The sequence below is a fragment of the Hemitrygon akajei genome, chromosome 4 (assembly GCF_048418815.1).
Source record: "Hemitrygon akajei chromosome 4, sHemAka1.3, whole genome shotgun sequence".
In the NCBI taxonomy this organism is placed as follows: domain Eukaryota; kingdom Metazoa; phylum Chordata; class Chondrichthyes; order Myliobatiformes; family Dasyatidae; genus Hemitrygon; species Hemitrygon akajei.
In genome coordinates, this window is record NC_133127.1 from 81378322 (window position 1) to 81404446 (window position 26125).

The window sequence follows — 26125 nt, forward strand, 5'->3', positions numbered from 1 at the left end:
AGTTTGAGCAAAGAAGTGACTTAAGGAGCTGTGTGTTTCACAAGGAAATTCCAGGAAGTGGATTTACTTGGCTGTAGTGAATTCATTATTGATGGGATGGGTCTTGTAAAAGAAACCAAATGGTTTCTTGAGGTGAAGTTATGCTTTTAAACTTGGAGGCTACAGATATAGAAGAAGGCAATATTTAAACAGAGGGTTGGGTGCTTTACAATTGAGGTGTTTAGAAGATCGGGAGCCAATATAGCATTGTGTGAATTGGACAGTGCAGGGTAAGTATATCTTCAGAGGTGAGGGAGGGAGACTTTGTCGATTATCATTAGATTATCAAGTCTTGAAATAGTGAATAAATGAACATTTGCTTGGGATTAGTTGTCCAACATACTGAAACTGAAAGTAGGCAGCCTCTGAGAAGGAAAAGTTACTGGACTGGAATGAAAGCACACAGGTTTCTCAGGTTGCATGCAGAATAGTTTATCCTGAGGAGGTGACTGGAGTTTTGATATAGAGAAAGTTTTCAGAGAATTGGATTTTGTCTTCAGGTACATATTGTTTATTTATGCATTAAAGAAATGGGTGGTTTTGACAAAATAAAGACGATTGATCTAGATATTGTATGGTCAGAATAGAAACAGGTAAGTAACTCCTTGCTGGACCAAGTACTTGGATTGAGGATGGGAAAATATCCAGTAAGGTACAAAACATTCCTAGAATTATAGAGAATAAGATTAGATTACTATCACAAGAAGGCATTAATTTTAGAGCAAAATGACCAGTACCTATGCTGTAATGTTTCTGTAGTCCTTTGAAAGTACTTATGCCAGCCAGAATGAGATGTTGGGCAATTCTGCTATCAGTCATATTTGGTGACCACTCTGCATTATGTGCCTGAAATTGATTCGGGCACGTAATGCATATTCCCTCAATTAAAATGTTCCTGGAGAAATTGCTGCACCTTGTATTGGGAGGTTGTTGCATTTTGTTTCCTCCACTATTTACAGTCTTGTTCTCTGTCAGAAGTAGTTTACAGTTCACTCTGTTTGCTGTGGATGATATGTCCATTGCATTGGTGGAAGATGTTACCAAGAAGTACCATTTGAGGATTCTAAAGAAGATCTTAAATGAGAACTAGGAAGTGCTTTCTTGTGCTTTAGTAAATAACTTATCTAGTGTATGCCAACATTTTTCAGGTTCACTGTGATAAATTACAAGCACTTTTCCTTGAGAACATTCTCTTTTGCCAAATTATCTCTTAACAAGAGTCTGGATCTTGTATGTAAACCAGAAGAGGCTCTTTTGTAGTGCAGATTCTTAGCCGTGAAAGGGATTGATTTAGAAATATTTAATAAAATAAGGCAAATTGAAATTTTATCAGAAATATAAAAGGGAAGTTACTTAAGGTGAATGTTAGTCACCTTGAGGGTGAACCTTTCTTTGGAGCTAATACCAGAAAAATAGAGATATTGAATACTTTTTCTGTCTAGGTGAAAAGTACCAAAAGCATACCGGTAATAGAAAATCAGGGAGTAAAAGGGGTGGAGGAACTTAAAAGCAATTACCACATAGATAAAAGTACTAGGCAAGTTTGTGGAACTGAAGGCTAACAGGTCCACTGGACTTAGTCCTTCATTTATGCATAGAAAAAATGTGATTTTCCAAAGTTTACTGGATTGTAGGAACTTTGCAGTTAGGTGGAAGATTTCAAATGTAATGTCCATATTTGAGATTACAATAAAATGGAGGGAGCTGCAATTCATTAGTAAAAGAGGAGAAGCTGGATGTTTAGAAATTCGTAACACATGTTGATACAGCTTGATCATATGTTTTTGTGATCTGGACATTCTAAACAAGGCCAGCATTTATTGATTATCAGATGGAGTGAATCACATTCACTGTATGTTTCAGTGTCTCGATGTACCTGTGAGAAACGAAAGCTTTATCTTACCTGGACAATTTTCCACATATGTAAATACCTGTATTGTAAATATATTTGGTTATTTAGCACAGCTTGTTCTGGAGTGTACTAAAACAGACTTTGTTCTAATTGTTTTCTTGTAAAAACATTTGTTTTTGTGAATGCTGTTATGCTGCTCCAAGGAGTTATTTTATTGTGGTTGAGCTCGTGTGTACTTGTGCTTATGAGAATAAATTCAAATTTGATTTTTGGCTTTGACTTTAGAACTTCAGAATAAATTTGAGATACCTAATTCCATGTCATTTGTCATACCCAACATGCAGCCATCACCAATCTCGTGATATCATGAATGCGGATAGGATGGTAAAAATTGCTAGTGTGGCTAATAAGGGTAATTTATTTTTCCATAATTTCCTATACAGTGGCGGCTGTTCAGCTCATTGGATTCATGACATCTATCAAAGCAATCCCATTGATCTCTCTTCATCAACCTTTCCCCTGTAACCTCACCACCTCATGACCATCATGTCTGCTATTCCTGTCCTAGTTTTCCTTGCTGCCACTGAGAGCAGTGAAGTTAACCCAACTCCCACACTTTTGAAATGTGGTACAAAGCAAGTGCTAGAAAAACTCAAAGTCACAGGGAGACATCCCAGTTCCACACAGCACAACGAGTTCAGTCAGAATTAAAGTCTGTTCAGCTGCATTGTCAGTGTGTTACCCTCTTCTGTTTGGCCTTAATGGGTGAACAAAGTTTTATGAAATGAATTATTTGACAAATTTATTAGAGCTCTTTAAGGATGTTACATGTGTTCTGGATAAAGAAGAACTGGTAGCTATATTGTATTTGAATTTCCTGAATGTATTTTATAGCTGCCAAATAAAAGCTTAGTAAGTTGGGGGTAATACATAAGAATAGATAGAAATTAGCTGAGTAACAAGAGTCAGGATAATCAGTCATTTACAGATTGCCAGACTACTATTGGCTTTGTGCCATAGGGATAGATGCTGGCACATCAGTGTTTGCTGTTTATCTTTGACTTGAATAAGGAGACTGAGTGTACTTAACTAAATTGTGCCATGGTACTAAGGTAGGAAAACATTGAAGGCAAGCCATCTGCTAGAAGAACTCAGCAGGTTGAGCTGCATTTAGGAGGAAAGGGATAGTAAGTGTTTCTTGTCAAATCCCTGTGCCAGGACTGAGTGTGCAGAGTGAGGTGGCCAGTATAGAGAGAAGGGGAGTGTGGGAAAAGCAAGTTATGAAAAAGACCTAAAACTGCAATGGGAAATGAATTGTTTTAAGGGACTGGGCAAAATTTAAGCACTCTAATATGGGAAATGAGAACTTGCCTGCTTTTGTAAGAAGAAGCAGTTATTATTTAACTGGGAAAAATCTGCAGAATATTTAGAGGTCTGATAGCTGAGAAGCAGCATTATCTTGGAGGTGAAATACATAATTTGGAAGACAAATGAATGTTTTTATTGCAGAGTGAAGTCTTGTCACATCTGTAGTGGGTGTAGATGAAACCACTACTGGAGATTTGCATGTAGCTTTGCTCCACCTTGGTTAAAGAGGGGTTTACTTGAAGTACTGAAACTTCCATTACTTGATTCTTGGGATAAAGAGGCTGATATATGAGTAAATATTAAGCTGATAGGACCTATTCTTACTGGTATTGAGAGGTGAGATGAGCCAAATTCTATACAAGAGATTGTTGATACTGAAGTGCATTAAAATCCCAGCTGTGTTCATTTATCTCAGTTGAAAGGAACCATTGTACCTCTTCTAGAAATATTTGAAATAATTTCCCCTCATTTCTTAAAGAGCTTCTGTAACTTTTTATCCACTTCTTGGAAATATCAATCTGATTTTTGAACTTCCTTGCTGGCACAGAAGCCTTAGAAATCTTTACTTCGGAGTCTTTAAATCTTTATTCTTCAAAGCCATATGTTAGTAATAATTGTGACTTATACTGAATGAGAATGTGAAGAGGGTAAGGGGTACGTGTAGAGGGGGTGGGCGAGGGGTAAGTGTAGCAAAATATGTAGACAGGACAAGAGAGAGGTATGTCATTGAGGAAGTAAGGAGAGGTAGCTAAAATAAGGTGCCAGGCCAGACGTGGAGACCACAAGGAAAAGGGAACCGACAACCACAAGACAATGTGCTTGGCAAAATATTTTAAGGATACCTATTTCAAGTGTCCTGAAGTACGTCAGTATTAATTCTAGGTATTACACTTTAACCTTTGCTAAATTCTGAGTATTTTGCATGCTTAACTATGCAATAGCCAATCAATTTATGAATTTGAATGGGTAACCATATTTGCGAATGTAGTACCCTGCTTTTGGGTATAAGTATGACCTTTGTAAACCAACAAATTGGGAGTTGGCTACCTTACGCCCAAAGTGCATGGGGCTGCGAACTCCTCTCTGAATAAAAACCGTTTCAGAGGTAATTTTGTGTCTCTGGTGTTTTTCCTCAACTGAGCAGGTAACAGTTACAGGTTGACATGGTGACCCAGTAAACCTCTGAACCAAGTTGGTGATCGTGTGTATTCTCTGCCAAAAGCATTTTTGTGTTGTCCCCGTTTCCCCTTAAACCCAAAGTTTTGTGTAAATTAGTCTTTAGGACCTTGAGTACTGTCCACACCTACTGTTTGTGAAAGGCTATAAAGAACTGATGTGGGGAAAAAAATCATTTTTGCATGCCTTCTTAATTTTTGATGGCATTTGCAGTTGATATAGTTGGAGTTTCAGACAAAGTATCTGTTGTTAGACACCACTATCAATATTCCCTCTAATTTGTAATGACCAGTGTACGCAAAAATCTAGTGCTGTATGATTTTTTTGCCCAGTGACAACATGCATGCTCTGATTTTAAAGTGGAAGTAAACCTGAAGCTATTCTAGGGATAATCTACCAAGTCCAGTTCATTACTTAAAAGAAATGACTCAATAAGAACTTTGATCTCCTTTGCAATTCCCTGGTTTTCTGCATTAATTACTCATAAAATGCGGTCTGATCTTCTTCTAAGCCACAATAACAGACAAATGCAATCTGCCTAGGCTAATAGCACAAACAATTGTACTTTCTATGTCTTTATTGAATACATTATTTAATCATTCACAGTCCAAACTGGAGAAAGTTTGTGAACCCTTGTATTTAATAACTGCTAGAATCCCTTCAGCAGCAATAACCTCCACCAAACATTTCCTATAGCTGCTGATCAGACTTGCACATCGGCAAGGAGGAATTTTAAACCATTCCTCCATACAAAACTGTTTCAGATCATCAATATTTCTGAGATACCCTGCATGAATAGCCTCCTTCAGGTCATGCCACAGCATCTCACTCGGGTTAAGGTCTGGACTCTGACTTGGCCATTCCAAAACACAAATTTTCTTCTTTTTAAACTCTTCTGCCATTGATTTACTCGTGTTTCAGATCATTGTCTTGTTGCATCATCCAACTTCTATTAAGCTCCAGTTGACGGACTGGTACCCTGACATTCTCCTGCAAAGTGTCTAGATACAATTTTGAATTCATTGTTCCCTCATGATTGCAAGCTGTCCAACCATAATGTTCCTTTCACCATACTACACATTTGGGATGAGGTTTTGGTGTTGGCGTTCAGTGCCCTTTTCCCTCCAAACATAGTGGTGTGCATTTCTGCCAGAAACTTCAACTTTTGTCTCGTGTCCACAGAATATTGTCTCAGAGGCATTGTGAAACATCCAGGCGGTCTTTTGCAAACTTGAGATGTGCAGCTTTTTTTTTCTTTGGAGAACAGTGGTTTCCTTCGTGGTGTCCTTCCATGAACACCTTCCTTGTTTGGTGTTTCCTTATAGTGGACACACGAACAGAGACGTTAGCAAGTTTTAAAGGTTTCTGTAGGTCCTTTGCTGTTCTTTTTCACCTTCTCTTCAGCATTTCATGCTTTTGAAACCCCAGGGTTTCATGCTTTTTTGAACATAGACGGTGATGGTTCAAATTGTGTATGCAGTATTGATGAGAAAAAGTACAATTGTTTGTGTTATTGGTTTGGGCAGATTGTGTTTGGCTATTATTATGACTTAGTTGATGATCAGACCACATTTTATGAGTAATTAATGTAGAAAACTAGTTAATTGCAAAGGGTTCACAAACTTTTTCTTGCAACTGCATTTATTTGCTTACAATACTTGTTAAAATGTGTAAGTTTGAATCAATATGCAGATTGCATGTACATAGCTTCATAAATTTTTGGATGACATTTGTAAGCTACATGTAATATCAAGGCTATATCAGACTAATGTGTACGATCTGTTGGGTATTGGTTGTAGTTGTAATAAAATCTAGATGCTATTCACAGGGCTCTGGTAATACAACACCCAAACTTTTTGTTCTGTTTGAGAAAGTGCATCTGTGGTGTGAAAATGAACTAGATTAATTTGCTGGATTGAATGGTTTGCTTAATGTGGAAGAATTGACCTTAATAGATAATTTGGATTTCAGATAACCGAGTTGCCACTTTAAACCAAACTTAGGATTTGTAGTAGATAGTGTTGGGAAAATATTTTGGTGGGGAATCTGGAGCTTAACTGGGGTAAGATAGCATTAAGATAATGGGTTTGATTATTTAAGACTGTGGTGAGAAAGTATTCTGCAATTCTGCACCTTTATAATTTACTTGAGAGCTTATGGATGCTAAATCATTAATTATATACAATCTGAGCATTTTTGGCATACAAGAGAAATGAGTGTTATGGGGATTTGACAGGAAATAGGCTTGAGGTCAAGATCAGATCAGCCATGATCTTAATCACAAAGTATGCTTTAAAGGCTAAATATTCACACTGTTTGTGTACAAGCTTTGTTTTAAAGTATTTTAATCAATGGAAACTTTCTGAAAGAAATCCAGAGCAATGGTTCTGTGCAACTTCATGCAATTCAAATTTCCTATTCAATTTGTTCACGACCAAGTGTTGATAATTTAAAATTGAGGTTAGAACAGTAAATACTGTAATTTCATACATGTAATCTATTTACTTTGTTATACTATAAGCTACCATTCAAGATGAATTTCAATAAAGCAGGGTAATTTAGTTTAACTGTTTTAATTTTTGTATTGATGTGATCAACTGTACCTAGGCAGTTGCTCCTAAGATCATGTGCAAATTATTTGCTACTTGTGACTCATCTAAATGGGATTGGTTCCAAAGTATTGGGAATTCTACCATATTGGACTCTTGTGGCTGTTTGTTAGAGTATGGAATCATTTTAGTCTACTGGGTCCAGGCCAGCTTTTTGCTGAATAATCCCAGAACTGTTCAGTTTTCCTCATTTTCTTGTAACTGTGCAACTTGCTTTCCTGTGCCATTTCATTCACTTTTAATTCTTTTGCCACTTGCCCACATGTTGCTTTGCTGCAGCCAATTAACTTGTAATTTTGGGATGTGTAGGAAAAAGCCCATGCAGTCAGAGTGAGAGCATGCCAATTCTACACATAGCATCCAAGTTCATGTTTGAACTTGGGAGCCCCAGAGCTGTTTTCACAACTACAGACTCACTTTCAATTACTCTACAGGTCATGTTTTCAGTTTTTTTTGCACAATTTGTCATTGTTTGTCAGTCTTTGTATAGTTTTTCTCAAATTCTATTGTATTTCTTTATTTTGTAGATGCTGGCAAGAAAATTAATCAAGGTAGAATTAGTTAACATACACTTTGATAGTAAGTTTACTTCTGGCTATTGGGCAGCGATGCTGAATGTGTCACCTGTCCCTAACAGTAATTCAGTTTACATGTGGGTTGATTAGAAGAAGGGCTGCTTTAAGATTGTAATTACTTAAGAGTGTTGAATAAAACATAGATCTCTTGTCAATTAAGCAATCTATACTTAGATTGTTTGAAGGTGGAAAAGCTATTGAGGAAATTAAAGAAAATGTAGAATCTTGTACTGTAAGTCAGGGTTGTTTTCAGTTATAAGAATGGACCTTTGGTTTAAAACATACTAATTGAGGTGCCATTTTACATTTTTGGATACATTCTAGATGTACGATGGTTGAGACTAATGGTGCCTTTCCCACACTTGGTTGACTTCAAATGTACTAATCTTGTATTACTGGGGTAGAAACATTGTTATACAGTAGAGAAATGTACCTTTTTGTCCTGGCAGGCCCATGTCCGCTATTTCGTCCCTCAACATTAATCCCATTTGCTTGCATTTAAAATAGTGAGATAGGATTTTCCCCTCCATAAAGGCATGCTAACTATTTCTAAATAGTTCATGCCTTTCCAAATGTCTTGTCTCGTCGAATTTTCTCCGATAAGTTGCCTACCACTGATGGAGGTCATTCCACTGATGGACCTTCATAGATGGTGAAGGTTTATCGGCTTATCCCTGCTGCACTTAAAAAACTCATTAGCTATCCTTTGGTGCAGAAATCCCGGGCGAAATCTCTTGCCCCAGCAATCTCCTGCTTTGTTTCCCATACCATTCTGGGTTAGATCTCATCCCATTCCTGGAAATTTATCTAACCTTGTGTGTTCCCAGTCATCTGTAACACCTCTACTACCTTAATACTGCATGCTTCAGATTATCAATATATCCTTCCTTCCTTTGTGATGACAGAAGAATTGATTTAGGACCTCACCTGTATCCTCTGGCTCCACACATAAAAAACAGACACCAAAGGGGTATTCTAATATATTCAGAGAATAATTAGGCTGGTTCTTGATCTTAATTTCATGGGCTCATTTTACCCTCTTAATTTATTCAGTATTCCCTTGCACCCTCTTTATTCTTCAAGCAACTGGCTTGACTGTCTATGCTTGGACGTGTTATATGCTTTTATGATCAAATCTAAATAACCCTTGACATCCAAAGTTCCCTAATTTTGCCATATTTGCTTTTCATCCTTAGCAGAAGATGCTGGCCCTTACTAATTTTTTTAAAATTTCTTACATTTCAGCTGCTGTTTAAGCTGCATGAGTATGTTCCCAGTCTGCTTTCACCAGATGCTCTATTCTTCTGCTATCAAAATGTCTCTCTAGTTCCTTTCAGTTCTCATATGCTTTGGATGTTAAGTTGAAGACTAACTTTATCCCTTGAAACTTAGAATTATGGTCATTCCTCTTTCCCATCTCCCACCTTTCTCTGGCTTTTGCCCCCTTCCTTATCAATCTTAATGAAGGGTCTTGGTCTGAAGTATTGACCATTTATTCCTCTCCGTAGATGCTGAGTTCCTCCAGCATTTTGTGTGTGTTGCTCGAGAGTGGCAGCATCTACAGAATCTCTTGTGATTAGAATTGTAGTCATCGTTTCCGTGGAGTTCCCCAAACAACATTTTTATTACATACTTGGGTCTAATTTCCTACGGTCAAGTATAGCTCCTCCTTTGATAGGATTACCTGTATTTTGTGTTTTTAAAAATTAATGATGATAATCTAGAAATCCTCAATGATGATAATCTAGAAATCTGCTCATTTAAGCTTGTACTAAGGCAATTCATTCAGGAAAGTTTTACTCATGATTTTGTTGTAAAATCCCTCTAGGACAATCTCTTTATACCAGTGATTCACAATGGGAGCGGTTACATATACTGAAGGGGTGTTGGGGAAATAAAAGTTGTTGGGGGGCATTCAAGATTCTTGGTGTCGAGAAGACAGTAAGTTGCACCCTAATTTGAGGCACAAGACCTGGCTGACCATGTCAACTCACAGCCATCATCATTGTACAATAGACATTTCTAGTTTGTGATAATTTTGTTATTTTAATTTAGCCCCGTTAATGATGGATGGATAAATACGTAGTGTGATTGATCTCTGAGTCTGAAGGCAGTGAAACCTTGAATTCTAATCTTACTAAGAAAGAGAAACTACAGAAAGCTTATCAATACAATGTTACATACCTGGTGTATGGTGTATTCTTGTTAGATCAGCAACACTCCATGAGTCTTATTTGTAATACTGTACTGTCTAATGAAACCATGAAATCATTAAGGTTGCTGGAACACTTCTGTAAAAGACACACTGAAAAGGCTACTTATGATATTACTCAGTTCCAGAAGATGAAAGAAGCATTTGGAAAGCATTGCACACTCGAGTCATTTGCTGAGAAAGCTAAAAATGATCTTGATGGTGGTCTCATTATAACATTTCCAAAATGATAGCAATGTGTGGAAAATCTCTACAATTGGTGGAAGATTAATAATGCCTGCTGTATCAGAAGTGCTCACCACTGTTCTCAAAATGGATACCAGTATTTTAAAATCAATTCCTCTGTAATTCATATTGACGAAATGAGTGAAGAAATTGAGTATCAACTATGCACAGAGCTACAAAAAACAGGATTTGGGAATCGACTGGTGAGTTAACTGTGGAAGACAGTGAGGCGTTGCTAATGGCATATGTACAATTTATCAATAATGGAAAAGTTTATGAGGAGATGCTCTTTTGTAAAAAGTTTGAAAACAAATATCTGTGACAAGCTCAAAATGTATCTTGAGGATGAAAGTATTCAGATTAGGGACATGACTTCTTGTGCACCGAATGTGACAGGTCACCATGCTGGTGTAATGGTATTTATGAAAAAAGAAATTGCAGGTCTGTTTGCAAAACATTGTGTAATTCATCGTTAATATCGCGCAGTCAAAAACCTCTACTTTTTTTTCAAGCATGACTCTTATAATATCTTTTATCAACAAAATTACAGCTCATCCATTAAGGAGCAGAATATTTCGACAATTATGCCAAGACAAAGAGTTAGAACGCTTGCTGCTTCACACTGAAGTGTGATGTCTGTAGCTTAAAACTTGCGCAAAGGAGAAAATCTGCAGATGCCAGAAATCCAAGCAACACACAAAATGCTGGAGGAACTCAGCAGGCCAGGCAGCATCTATGGAAAAGAGTACAGTTGATGTTCGGGCCAAGACCCTTCAGCAGGACTGAACGATCTGGAAATTCTGGACTGGGTAATTAACTCATTTCTTTGCAAGGTGGAAGAACAGGAAAGAACTTGCAAGAGGAAAATATCGAAATTCAGAATAATGAAGAAGCCAAAAATGATTTTCAAAAATTTTGGCTTTTGTGCTATGTGGCTACACTGTCATACGAAGTTTCCTGGTCTTAAGAGAAGAGCCAAACTGTTCTTCATTGGATTTCTATCCTTCTATCTTGGTGAAAGAGGCTTTGGTGAAGTGAACCGCATACTCAGAAAAAACAAACCACCTGGATGTTGTTACATGTGGGGACTTGACGCTTTTGCTGTCACAACTTGAACCAGATATTTCAACTCTTGCTATTAAGCTTATGGGTCACATTGACTGTGTAAGCTAGGTTTAAAGACAAATAAAAATTTAAAGCATAATCCTGTTTCTCATGTTAGCATTTGGTAAACGTGCTTTTACTCTACTGGGTGCCAGAAAGTATATTGTGCCTAAGAGGGGGTTGGTAAGAATGAAAGTACTTTTGGGGGCGTTCATAAAGTATGAACATGCTTTAGAGGGACATTGAGCTTTTTTAGCTCAGTGTTAGGGAACAGTGCTTTATACACTGCTGTGATAATACCCTGAGTCAGAATATTTTTCCTTGCCCCCTGCATACATCCCCATCACCCCTAAGACTTTAGTTCATCAGAATATTAAGCTGCTAGTCATTCTCTTTACTCAGTGCCATTTATGTGATTTCAATAAAGTCATACTTCCAAGTACTAGTTTGTGCACTGAGCCCATTTGACTTGTCCACGTGTCTCTTTGCATTAAATTAATAATTTCTTGAACCTACCACACCCCCCACCATACTCCTTAATCTGCCTCTGTCTGTAATGCATACTGAGCTACCTTGATCCATTCTCTATATTTAGCTGATCCCCCTAATTACTGCACACATTAATATTTCCAACCTCTGCCAAGTTAGTTTTAATCTTCCTGAGAAGTGTGAACAAAATTCCCTGCTAATGTAGTGATCCTTTTTCAGTTTACTTGTCACCTGTCCTCTCAGTAGCAGGTTACAGCTTTTCTGCCATACATCACTCCTGTGTTCCTTCTTTTACTCTCGCTAGCCACAGGGAGTAATACCAAGGTTGTGATGTGAGAGGTCTTTTTTAATTTTGTTGAATTCTGTAAATTAACTGGAGGCTCCTATCCTTTCTACCCATGTCATTGTACCTGCTCCAAGACATCCCTGATCTAGCACTAGGGACAACAGACACCACTCCGCAGTCTCGCTTTCAGCCATAGAATTACCTATATTTTACCCTCAGTAATGAATCCCTTACCACTACAGCTTACCTAGAATTTTATCTTCCCTGCTGTATTACACCATAGGGATGATCACAGGCAACTCCTGCACTATCTGCTTACCTGAAATGTTTGTTTATCTTTTTTTCTGGTATAACCTACTCGCTAAATATACAGTCTATCATAATTTATTTATCCACACACTCCATAATCCATCTGTAGATCCAACTACTATGTGAGTTGGCTAAATTCCATTGCCTCTAGATACCTACCCAAAGGCAGTGGAGATTTGTTTGCCTCTACAGTTCTGTGCAAAAGTCTTGGATACAAATATTATAGCTAGGGTTCTTAAGACTTGCACACTATTGTAGTAATTTAATATATTGCACTGTACTGCTGCCACAAAAAGAAAGCAGATTCATGACATGTGAGTGATGATAAACCTGATTCTGATACGGGTCTCTAATGTGGACTGAGAGTGAGAAGGGAACCATGGAAAAGGGGGAAGAGATTGGGAAGCACCAGAGAGGCATTCTATAATGATCAATAAACCAATTGTTTGGCCCCACCCCTCCTGCTGTATTCCATTCTTGCCATTCTCAACATCCTTTGCTCCTGTCAAATTTACAAACTTGCTCTCCAATCTATGATGACAAACACAGTACAGTGCAAAAGTCTTAGGCACCCTAGGGGTGGGTATGTGTACATACACGTATGTGTCTAAGACTTTTGCACAGTACTACATCTTTCAAGTAAGTATGCCAAATGTAATTGTGAAACTTTTGAGGTTGGGTTGCATCTGTCTTCTGTACAGTCTCATCTGTAAGCAGTTTAATTTATCAAACAATGCTAAATGTGCTGTGACTTGTAAAGAATTTAACAAAATCTGAATAGAACATTTGATTTGACTAAGTTCCTGATGACATTGAAAGAATGTCTATTTATAAAAAGTGAAATCTGCAATGAGAATATTGTTCCAAATATTTTGGAGAAAAGCAACTTCAGTGCTTGCATTTTTAGTTGAGTTTTGAGTTGCTGTCCAGTATGTCCATTTTAATTTCAAAGCAGTTGCATGTTTCAGAATCATTGGTTTGTAATTCCTTTGGAGCATATGAGTATGCATGTTACAGTGTCTACAGAGTTTAAAATGTATTATACAAATTAAAGCCATTTTATACGCAAATTTCTTGTAGGCCAAGTCCGTGTCCTGATTTCGGTAACTGTATTTTTCCTTTGGTATATGTTCCTAAATGGTAAACAGATGTATTTATAGTTAACTGCCATAGTAAGTGTGACCTTTAGTTGTAGTCAGGGTACTTATTGCCGATTTTTCTGTTTCTGCACGGGCATTTCCTTGTTCACAACTTGGTTGTAGTCAGGATACTTGTAGCAGATCTTAATGTTCCTACAAGGACATTTCCCTTGTTCACAAGGGATGTATCCTTGACTCTGACCTCCTTTTTGCATGTATTTGTAATCTCTTCCTGCCGTATGAACTGCTTGTGTTTATTTATCTAATTCCTAATCTCTGGAATTCACCTTGAACCATGCTGCATTTCCATGATCTTTAAAATATACATCTTGATCCTGCTATGTTTAAGCTATCCTCTTCTGGCTTGGTATAACCGCTGTCATGCATCTCATTGCTTATGTACATTGATGCCATGCTCATTGGAAAGCAAGGCCCTTGTAATTTTACTTTAATTGTTGAATTTGGATTTGCCTTTGAAATAGGATAGATGATTCAAACAAAGAATTCAAAGAAAAAGAGCTGTCTCCATTACTTCATAAATGCTATGGCAAAAGGCCAAATGTGGAAATGTAGATGCTGAACACATCTGTGTTTTAACTGGAACTCAAAGATGCTGTCACGTGTTTAAGTGAAAGGAGAGAAGGGAATTCGAGAAGGGCGCTTGACTGTCACTACCAATTTCTCAGTTATCCTTGTCCTTGCTTTCCCATAGCAGTCCATGAAATTCAATATAAATTTCCCCCACTTAATGCAACCTCCTCCAGTTTTGATCTTCCTCTGTTGCTTTTGATGACATGGCATGCTGTGCTTCCTGGCCTTGCTGCATTGCTGTCTATTCATAGAATTTGAGTGTGCCTTCCTTCAGTGAGCTTATCTGGTTGGGTTGGGTCGTTTATCTGTTAAAATGAGTTTTTCATTTTAAAAAAACTAATCATAAATGTGTACCTGTACTAAAGGGAAAAAAAAGTGTGAGTCTGTATGCTTACGTGTCATTCAAGTAACACCTGGGTAAGTTGAAACATTTTATTGTTAAACCACCAGTACTTGTTACACCCATTTAACTCTATCTAGCACCTTAAAAGGAGTAAAATATTCCAGGCTGCTTTCCAGCAACATTAACTAGTGAAATTAAACTTCTAAGGCAAATTATTTTGGAGCAAGTCATAAGTTTTAAGAAACTTTTTGGAGAGATCTAGAAATAGATTTATAGTTCAGATAAGGCAGCTGAAAGACCTGCTGATAACACTGGACAACAAATTATTTTGGAAGTGTTGCTTCCTCAGAATTTTGTTTTGTATATGACTTGAAGTTGAACACAAATACAATATCAGGCTACTTGTATCATGTACAAGTACATCACAGTCCTGACGAAGGGTCTAGGCCTGAAACGTTGACTCCTCAAACTACCTGCGTCTCAATATCACCAAGACCAAGGAGATGGTGGTGGACTTTAGGAGATCTAGGCCTCATATGGAGCCAGTGATCATTAATGGAGAATGTGTGGAGCAGGTTAAGACCTACAAGTATCTGGGAGTACAGTTAGACGAGAAGCTAGACTGGACTGCCAACACAGATGCCTTGTGCAGGAAGGCACAGAGTCGACTGTACTTCCTAAGGAGGTTGGCGTCATTCAATGTCTGTAGTGAGATGCTGAAGATGTTCTATAGGTCAGTTGTGGAGAGCGCCCTCTTCTTTGTGGTGGCGTGTTGGGGAGGAAGCATTAAGAAGAGGGACGCCTCACGTCTTAATAAGCTGGTAAGGAAGGCGGGCTCTGTCGTGGGCAAAGTACTGGAGAGTTTAACATCGGTAGCTGAGCGAAGGGCGCTGAGTAGGCTACGGTCAATTATGGATAACTCTGAACATCCTCTACATAGCACCATCCAGAGACAGAGAAGCAGTTTCAGCGACAGGTTACTATCGATGCAATGCTCCTCAGACAGGATGAAGAGGTCAATACTCCCCAGTGCCATTAGGCTTTACAATTCTACCGCCAGGACTTAAGAACTTTTTAAAAGCTATTATTAATGCTTTTTGAGATAGTGATTTAGATGCATATCATATTTTTTTACTGAGTTAAGTATTGTATGTAATTAGTTTTGCTACAACAAGTGTATGGGACATTGGAAAAAAGTTGAATTTCCCCATGGGGATGAATAAAGTATCTATCTATCTATCCTCGTTTCCACGGATGCTGCCCGACCTGCGGAGTTCCTCCAACTCGTTTGTACGTGTTGTATCATGTAGGAATTTGGAGAGACAAGAAATTAACTTTTATTGAAAATACTGCATTTAGTTGCATATGCTTTTGCAATAGTACAACTAAGCTAAAATGTTTTGTTAATTATTTTTGTCAGTGCTCAGTGTCTTGAGGCTTCTTGCTTTAAGTGTCCAACAGTAATCAGCCAGCATTGATGGATTACAGTTGCTCCATGACCACAATGACCTGGTGAAACTTATCACCATTCTCATCACTGACAGTGGCAAGATTTGCAGGGAAGATGGCTGAATAAGAATGCAGAAAATAAATCTATAATGACATGTTGCACTTAATGCATGAAGCATGTTGTCAACCACCTGCACATAGTTTGGTGACTCTATAATTGCCAAGAAAATTTACAGCAATATCCTTGAATGCCTTCCATCTGATTTTTCTCCAGTCCCATTGGAAGTTCTTTGAGTTGCCTGCCATTGATGAACTGTTTGATGTGTGGACCAACAAAAATGCCTTCCTTAATCAGTTTTTCTGACTTGAATTATGAATTGAAGTAACAAATATAGGAGATTTTTAAAAAATGATATGTGATAGAGAAATTTCATGGTGATTTTCATAATCATCGGCCCGAAATCCATGGTACACCCCAAAGGATTCAGGAAGCAAAACCTTTGTTGTCCAGTGTAATGGAGGAGTACAGAAAGTTACAGGCTAAGATCACTACATGTCAGGAAGGATGCTGTCCTGGCAGAATTTGATAATAAAGATGGGAATTTTCAAATTGGTGCACTGCTGGATTGGGAGCCATGCCAATGTGATTAATTTTGACTGTTACTAATGGCAGGTGACTTGTAGTTTGCTCAGAGCCAACTTTCGAAAACATCGAAGACATGGGATACTTTGCAAGCAGTAGAGGCCAGGAGATAATGTCAAGAATATTTTTCTTGGGTTGATGAATTTCTTGCTCTGCCTTTTTCTCAGTTGCCTCCCTTGGTTTCTTATTAATTATTGTTGCTACTATTTTAAGCACTGAAGTATGGATGTGATTTTTTTTTTGAGCAGAATAAGTGGTTTTAATTAGAGATTAGACCAAATCTTGGTGCAGCTGGCAGATTCTGTCAAACACCTGTGAAACTCCATTGTTTTTGAGGAGGAGGAAATTATATAAGAAGGAGAATTCCACATGGAATGTTCCCTTGAGCATTATGCAACAATGGAAAAATGTAATGGTACAGCCTATCATTTCAAGGATATCTTCCATAAATATTTCCTTTGTTCTTAATGCAAATTAAATCCCATTACACCAGAAAGTTCACATAGATCACAATATCATGCAAGCTAATTAGCTCTAGAACATACTTTTCCTTTTACCATTGCTCATTGCAGCCTCACTTTATAGTGATGATTGCCCAGCCTGTTTATGTAAATAGCTGTCATTTTTTTAAAGAACTGTGCTAGAAAGTAGAACTTTGTGACAAATCTTAGCAATGTATGTAGTGGATTTGTAAACTTGGCTAACTTCAGCACTGTAAAAGTCATTGTGGCACAAGCACCCAAGGCTGAGGGGGTTAATTCATCAGATATGTGGCAATCATTGCTGAAAGGCACTTAAAAAAACCTTCTGAACTGTCATTCTCTCTTTGGCATGAGCACCCATCCTACAGAGACCTATTTGTAAGCAAACCACCACTCCTATCCAACAAGAAGTCAAAATGGTACATTCCTACTCAACACTTCAAATAAATGGTAGGACTACTGAAATCCTGAGGCTTAGTGTAGAGTATGTTATAAATCTACAGCTTTATCACTCACATCTGGGAAGGGATGATTGCAGCTATCTTCAAGGATGGACAAGGTAAATTGAGAGGTTGCATATCTATGTTGTTTTATTAGGGGAACCAATCAGTAGTGTGATAATAGCAGGATAGAAGCTATTCCTGAGCTTGTTGGTTTGTGTATTCAGGCTTTTAGAACAGGCTCCTCAAATTTGATGCCCATGAATCCACAACTGCATGCAAGACTTCACCCTAACTGGTAGATGTATAGCAGAACCAGTCTTGGCAAAGACTGGCATCAGACAAGGCTACAGCATTGCATAAAATCTGTCTTGATTTTGTTTCCAATGTACTTACTGAGAGAGTAAAGTTAATCATGAAAATTTCAGAAGTTGTTCAATCAACTGTAGTTCAGAATTCAAACTTCAGTAGTTGAACAGCAGTGTGTAGATGATTCCTTGTATCTCAAGAGGCTGAGCTGAAACCTTTGGTAACATTTTCACTGAAGCATATGAGAGCCTTGCACTTGGTCTGCAGGAGAGAGCCCTTCTCCAAACTGCCCATGCTGCAGGTGATTTTCCAGAAATCCAGCACTGCTATCAGTCTGAACTCGCGAGAACCTCTGGAACCCAAGTACACCCATCTGCAATCAAGTGAAGTCTTGCCAGAAGTGGTTACAAAGCCAAGAGACTCACCAATGCACAAAAACACAAGGACTGGCGTGCTGGACAATAGCAGCAAGTGTTCTGGACTGAGTGTTCTGCAAAGGCATAGTGAATAGTTAGTGAAGTAATTAGAATTAATCCTTGTAAGGCAGTAATGTTTGCATGCCTAAATCTCTGGCCAAGATGGTTAAGTGTGCAGCCTTATTGACTAGTCTTTAAAAGAAGCAGACCTATGAAGCGATTGGCTGACAATATCCCTTCGGCTGCTGAGGAGACAATAATTTGCTTTACTGAACTGGAGAAAGTAGATGAAGAATCGGCACAGATAAATGTAAAAAATTCTCCTTTTGACAAAAATTCATAGGATCTGTTACACTGGTCTAAGAAACACAGTATTAGCAAAAATTTGTTTTGAGCTAAAAAGCAATAGCATAAGGTACTTAATTGTTAGATTACTCCAAGTGATTTTTGTGTACAGTTTTACTGATGTCGTTTGAGAATTTGTAAATGGACCAAAAACAGTAGGAATCCACAGGCTATAATTACTTTGTGTCCCAGGGAATCAATGTCCCAGCTGTACTCAATCTATATCATTGATTTAAATGAGGATATCAAATGTGATGAGGAATGTAGATGAAGTGAATGGGCAAATATACGGAATTTAATGTGGGGTGGGGGGAAATCTGAGATCATTCTCCATTTGATAAAGAAATAATTAAAGGTGGTGTTCTGAGGGTTCTATTGTATACATACTACTGAAAATTAATATTGCAGATTCAGCAACAATTTGAAAGGCAAATGATATGTTTACTAAAGGATTTGAGTATATGGACATTGTACAAAAGTGAGACGGTCTGGAAAATCTTTTGAGTCTGCTTCCACTGTCTAAGGAAGTACAGATTTATGGTGGAAGTAATGGAATGTAGCTGAGGTTCACTAGATTAATCCCTGGGATTTGTGAGTTTTGTTTGAGATGAGATTAAGTGAATTTGGAACTATGTTCTCTAGAACATAGATGAATGACAAGTGATCTCATATAAGACTTTATTTTTATAGACTTAACAGGATAGATGCAGAATTGGTATTTCTTCTTGTTTGAGGTGTCTGGAAGCAAGGTCAACCATTTGGGGTAGTTGAAATGAAATTTATTAATTGACTGAACACTGAATCTTTGGCATCTTCTATTCAAAAGGACTATAGAGGCTCAGTTGCTGACCAAATTCAGTAGGTTAATAGATTTTTCTAAGGTAACCAAGGGATTTTGGAGAAGAAAATGGAAATTGACGGTGAGGTAAAAGTTTCAGCCATAACATTGAAGGGACTGGTAGGCATGAGCAACTGCACAACCCACAACTGCATCTATAGTACTGTGTTGAAGTCTCAGGTACGTTTGAAAAAATCTGTAAAGATGCTTTCTCAAATAAGAAAATGAAAAGTTTCTAAATATCAAAAATTATTATCAAGAGTAAACAGAAAAATCGAAATAAAATCAATATTTGGTGTGACCACCCTTGGCCTTTAAAACTGTATCAATTCTTTTCGGTACACTGTTGAGCACTTATATAAGCAGAAAACTGCACAATAGAAACCAGAAACTCATCATGTTATGGGTTTCTGTTTGCTCCTTTTTGTTGCTATTTTGTGCGATTCTGATTGGAGCAAACTGCCTCTGTGGTCTGCAGTTTAACGAATGACACAGCATTAGGTTGGACTGAGTGAACTGAACATTCCTGGACTGTTTGGATGACTTGTAGTTTGATGTTTTATACTTTTTTTTTGCTCACTTTTTGCCGTTTGTGCAATTTGTTCCTTGTGCATTGGGGGTTTGATTTTCTTTGAATGGGTTCCATGGTTTTCTTTGTTTCGTGGCTTTCTATGGGAAGAAGGATCTCAGGGTTGTATACTGCATACATACTTTGATAATAAATGTACTTTGAATCTTTGAACTTGAAAATCAGCCAGTTGTTCCAAGCATCTTGGAGAACCTGCCACATTTCTTTTGCAGACTTTGTATGTTTCGTGTACTTCGGTCTCTCCAGGTAATCCCAGTCAGCCTTGATGTTGAGATCGGGACTCTTTAGAGGCCATACCATCTGTTGTAGAACTCCTTGTTCTTTTTACTGAAGATGGTTCTTTATGACGTTGACCACATGTTTGGGGTCATTTTCCTGCTGCAGAGATTAATTTAGGACCGATCAAATGCCTCCTTGATGATGATGCTTGATGGATGAGAATCTGCTTATACTTGCCATTGAGGATTCCATTGATCTGACCAGATCATCAACTCCTCTTGTAGAAATGCCACCCCATACCTGCAGAGAACCTCCTCCATGCTTCACTGTTGGCTGCAGACACTCAACTGTGTAGCACTCATCAACTCTTCTACGTACAAATTGCTTTCTGTTTGAGCCAGAAATTTCAAATTTTGATTTGTCATTCCAGAGCACTTGTTGCCATTGTTCAGCACTCCAGACCTTAGGTGAGTCTTTTGGCTTTGTTACCACTTCTGACAAGATTTTTCTGGACTGTAGATGGATGTACTTGGGTTCCAGTGCTTTCTGTGAGTTCAGAGCTGATAGTAGTGATGGATTTCTTCTGATTTAGAAAGTACGTCTGCTTGATGTATTTCATGTCAGCTGCACTCAGTTTCCATGGCTGACCACCACGTTTCTGGTTTTCAGCTATGCCCATTTCTTCATGCTTCCTTGGAAGAGCTTGAACAACATGTCCTGAAACTCTAGACTACCCTGGAATTTCTGCACAGGAGAGACCTTGCTGATACAGGATGACCACCTTGTGGCTATGCTCACTCTTGCCATGGTGTAAGAATTGATGATTTGAAGGTTAAACAGACATGTCTGCCACACTCTCATCTTTTTAGTTTGGTTGTTCGTTTACCCAGTTTGATGCATTGTACATTGTACAATTTCTGTTTCAATTAGTTTAGTTCATTTTATGTTGTCATCATAGCGTCCTGTTTGTCATCTTTGTTTAATCAAGCACTGGGCTATATATCTACAAAGTCATCAAGCTTTTATCTGAAAAGTGGTTTATTAATTTTTATTATAAACATCTAAAACAAAATTTGTATTAAAACATCTAGGGTGCCTAAGACTTTTGCACAGTACTGTACATCAAGTGACCAATAGTGATCTGCTTGTAAGCCTTCCCAGATTTTTTTCACTGCATGACACAAGGCATTTTAAGAGTAATATCTGGGTTCTGCATCTTGTATCATTTCTGCAAATAAACTAATGCCAAAATTGATGGGTGGGAGCATTTGTTGCATGACTACTCATATTTTTGGACAGGAGTTTTACTGTTTTCCTGTTTTTTAAAAAAACATTATCTGAAAAGATTTAAACGGTTCCCTCTGCTGGACAATCCTCTGTCTGTCTGTTGCAGAGTGGGCCCTTCTGCCCTTTTGAGCCACACTGCCCCAGTAACCCCCAACAAACCCAATTAAACCTAACCTAATCACGGGACAATTTACAATGACCTTACTAACTGGTACGAGTTTGGACTGTGGAAGGAAACTGGAGCACCCAAGGAGGGATGTACAGACTCTACAGACAGCGCACTGGAATTAAACACTGGAGCACGGCGAGCTGTAATAGCATCACGCTAACTGCTGTGTTTCTGTGGTGCCCTTTAGAACCTTGTGACTGAGTTGTCTTTGATTGAAAGGAAACATTTTGCTATAATTTGGCTTGAAGGCATGACATGTATGTAGATCAAAACTGATATTTTAAATTATTGAAAATCTAGTTTTGCTGCACAGTTCTGAAGTGGCTGAATGTGCAAGCATTCTTTGATTTGAGCTTTTGTTCCAGGTTAGGAGTACTCCAGAAATCCAGCAATGTTGGCTTCTAAAGCAAAGTTTGTAAATTACATTTTGTGAGAATAAATTTACAGTTCTGTTTTATATTTCTTGAGTCAGCAAGGGGAGCATTTAGATTGAAGAGTAGTTGATTATTTTGAAGGTGTTCTCAGATGGTCTCTTGGGGTGATGGATGACTGCTTCAAGAGCATGTTGTCAGATTATGGTATTGAGAATGTGAAAAGGGTAAGGGGTACGTGTAGAGGGGGTGGGCGAGGGGTAAGTGTAGCAAAATACGTAGACAGGACAAGAGAGAGGTACGTCATTGGGGAAGTAAGGAGAGGTAGCTAAAATAAGGTGCCAGGCCAGACGTGGAGACCACAAGGAAAAGGGAACCTGCGACCTCAAGACAATGTGTTTGGCAAAGTATTCTGAGTCATACCTATTTCAAGTGTTTTGAAGTGCTTCCAATGTTACGCTTGAATCTTTGCTAATTCTGAGTATTTCGCATGCTTAGCTATGCAATAGCCAATCAATTGATGGATTTGAATGGGTAACCATATTTGCGAATGTAGTATCCAGCTTTTGGGTATAAGTATGACCTTTGTAAACCGACAAATTGGGAGTTGGCTACCTTACGCCCGAAGTGCGTGGGGCTGCGAACTCCTCTCTGAATAAAAACCGTTTCAGAGGTAATTTTGTGTCTCTGGTGATTTTCGTCAACTGAGCAGGTTAATAATTTCAGGTTGACAGTATATCCAGCTAGATGCTGCCAAGTAACGAAGCTGGGCTAGTTTAAAATATGAAAGCAATGAACAGAAGATCAACATCACTCATGATTGTGGTTACCAAACTTGATTAACTGAATTTCCCAGATGCACACAGTGTTCTTACTATGTAGATATTCTAAATTGCCAGTCTTACTGCAGCACTCTACTAAACATTTCAATGACCAACAATGCCAGTTAATGGCTGTTATCTTTTGTGGGAGTGGGTCAGGTTTGTGGGGCTGAAGTGCAACTGGAACTTGAAGAGCAACCTCTTCAAAATACTCAAATGGTCTGCGGCTTCTTGTGTTTCATTTAATCATGAAGACGAATCTTCCAGGTCACTGTTTCTGTCAGCCAACTTTTAAAATCTGTTGCATGAGACTCCTCTGTCCACCTTGGACCCCTAAAGTAAAGGGGGTGGGTTCACTTGTAGAGACGCATTCACTTGCTGGCTGATGGCAGAATGAACTATCATGACATGCTCAAACTGCTGACAAAAGCAAAGCTTTGGCAAATATGCAGGAGCAATCTGGGAAATATTAGTGTTATCTAGACAGAGCCACTCTAGATAACACTGCCCTCTTTGCTTTTTCCCTGCTGCCTTGAATAAAAGTACAATTTGATATGAGAGACATATTTTACTGCCAGAGTTTTGATGTTTTTAATTTTTTGATTTCTTGTGCCTTGTATCAACTTTTCAGTCTTTGGAGTTGCTTGGTGTATTTGAACTGGGATTTGTAAATGTAAATGCCAATATTCTTGCTTTCAGAAAACCCATTACTTTTACTACACCTTGGTACTAGTAGATGAGTATAGCCTTTACCTACTATTTCTGAAGCAGTTTTGTGCTTGCTTGACAGTCCACTTTTTCCATTGGAAGATTCTGTGATTTGGTATTTTTTTTAGTCAATCTGATTGCTCATCTTCATTGACACATCTAAATTTAACAAAAGAATTGCAATGCTGTCCTTTTGCGGGGGGGGGGGGGGATGTTTTAGTTCTTTCCTCGAATTTTACTTTGAAAGGGTGATGTTGATGATACTGAATGGGAAAAGCTTGGGTTGTTAGAAAGTTGAGTAACTGTCAAATAAAAAAAGTCCAGAGTGAATACTAATGTAAAAATAATGCAGAATAAATCCTGGGAAATATGTGCATTGACTGGTTTGGTTTTGCATTTTTTGCTTTGCTTAATGCTATAAGGCCATCAGATATAAAACAGAAAGGAGAAAAAAAATATTCCCACTGTTTTTCAGCCATGGACAAAGTTGCATTTCTTTGTTGAAAATGCTCTCGTTGCTTAACTCTTGGTCCTCTCTGATTAGAGAGGAAAAAAATACTGCTGAAATCTGCCCTTGCATTTATTTGAAATACTTTAATTTTTATGCAGGATTTCAATTATTAGGGCTGTCTTGGGAGTCAAAGATGATGGGATAGAGGCAGGTACTCCTTTTGCACCTACACGTAAACTAATATATTTTGTGTTTGAGTAGTCGTGTTGACTTTTAAAAATACTGCTTCAAAAAACAATCATTACTAGGACAAATGAAGTTTGTACAATTGCAATTATGTTTTTCTGAAATGTTAATTTGACAAGTACAATTTGTTTACCAGAATCAAAATGCAACTCCAATTAATGAGAGTCCTATTTAGTCTTTGATTCTACCATTCCATCCTTGTTAGCAAAATTACCAACTAAAAGTGAGGCCAATATTATAGTAGGGAAAATGACTTTGAAATTGTGCTTAACATAGGCAGGGTGGGAGTGAATGTACAATTAATCTTGAACTAATTTCTTAATCTAACTTTTTGCTCTTATTTTCTCATAGATCCGGAAGAAAATTATCTGAATACATTCCAAAACCGATTCAAGATTCTTTTACCCTGTGGATTTTAAACTGGACTTTTAGGGGCAATCCTGCTGAACAAAGAAACAGAGTTCGTATCTCAAGATTGGTTTGATGCCCAAAATAATATTCCTTTTTAAAATACTTCAGAACTACTGTTGATCTCTTAAAACACAATAGCAACCCTGCTATTGGTTTCAAAACTGGTTGAGATGACTACAATGGCAAGTTTATTCTCATTCACCAGCCCGGCTGTGAAACGCCTACTGGGCTGGAAGCAAGGAGATGAAGAGGAAAAATGGGCTGAAAAAGCAGTTGATGCATTGGTGAAGAAACTCAAAAAGAAGAAGGGAGCCATGGAAGAGCTAGAGAAGGCATTAAGCAGTCCTGGTCAACCTAGTAACTGTGTCACTATTCCTCGGTCTCTAGATGGTCGTCTTCAGGTATCGCATCGAAAGGGCCTACCACATGTTATTTATTGTCGTGTATGGCGTTGGCCCGATCTTCAGAGTCATCATGAACTGAAGCCATTAGAATGTTGTGAATTTCCATTTGGCTCAAAGCAGAAAGAAGTCTGCATTAATCCATATCACTATAAACGAGTAGAAAGTCCTGGTAGGTGGCTAAGAGAATGTGTATCTTGGATAATGTTAACTCCTTGAAAGCATGTGATAAGATGAAAAATGCACTACCAGATTGTGTTTCCTCTCCCCTTCTCTATTGGAAATGATGATCTGAACCAGATCTAGTCTTTACCGGTTACATTTATATTTTTTCAAGACTTTTAATTATCACATTGTATGGTTTATTAAAAGATAAGTCAAGCCCTGCAGTGCTGTGGGAGCAAATGCAGAATCACTGCTGTGATTCAAAAACAGCTCATCTACCATTTTGTCAAGGTTAGTAAGGGAATGCTGACCTTGTGATATCCAGATCCTTCCATTGAATAAAAACAGTGTGGGCAAAACTGCCTCTATGATTAAACTGGGCAATTCTTAATATTTACTTGGTCTCCATGATATTTTACCTCTGACCCTTTTCTACATAATGAGGCAAAGATTCCAAATTAATTTCAATGAAAACCTCCTGGAAACCTTAAACTGAAGATATGAGTTATTTTTCCAACATGTTTCCCCCAAGTTTAGAAGGATGTGCAGGAGAGCACCTGAATGCTGTTTAGATACTTGCAGTGTAGTACTTGGTTAAACAAGTTGCAACGGTTCTTCCAGTAGCAATTAATCACATTATAAGAAATGACATTATTTAATTTCTTGAAAATAAAATTATATAAATGGCTCAGACAGCCTTGTTAGAAAATTCTTAGCATTGTACGAGTTAACCATGTATTTTATTTGTAGTTATTTATTTTTATCTGTAGTTACCTGTGTACTGTGAGCATTTGAAATGAGATATCTTGGTCTAATATATGGTCACCATTGTTTACTGGAAACTGAATGAATGCATTTTAGCTACAAGTAGTTCTCTGCACTGACCACCTGATTTGTGTTATTTTTAGCAACTGCAGTGAGACGTAATCTTAAAATACAAGCAATGAATGAGAGTAGCCTTGTTCAAAGGAACCTCAAGTTCTGTGTACAACATTAGTTGGCTGAATTTAAATACTTGTGCTGATTTGGTTGTTGTCGAGGTCTTCTG

General features: G+C 38.0%; 1 protein-coding gene across 1 annotated transcript in view; it reads left to right on the forward strand.

Annotated features, from left to right (window-relative positions):
* Nucleotides 1-26125, forward strand: part of smad1 (SMAD family member 1) — a 91791-nt gene that overhangs the window by 16192 nt on the left and 49474 nt on the right. The window contains exon 2 of the mRNA XM_073042939.1: nucleotides 24452-25084. Within this exon, the coding sequence (XP_072899040.1) occupies nucleotides 24682-25084 (403 nt within the window). The 5' untranslated portion in view covers nucleotides 24452-24681. The remainder of the gene's footprint in view (nucleotides 1-24451; nucleotides 25085-26125) is intronic.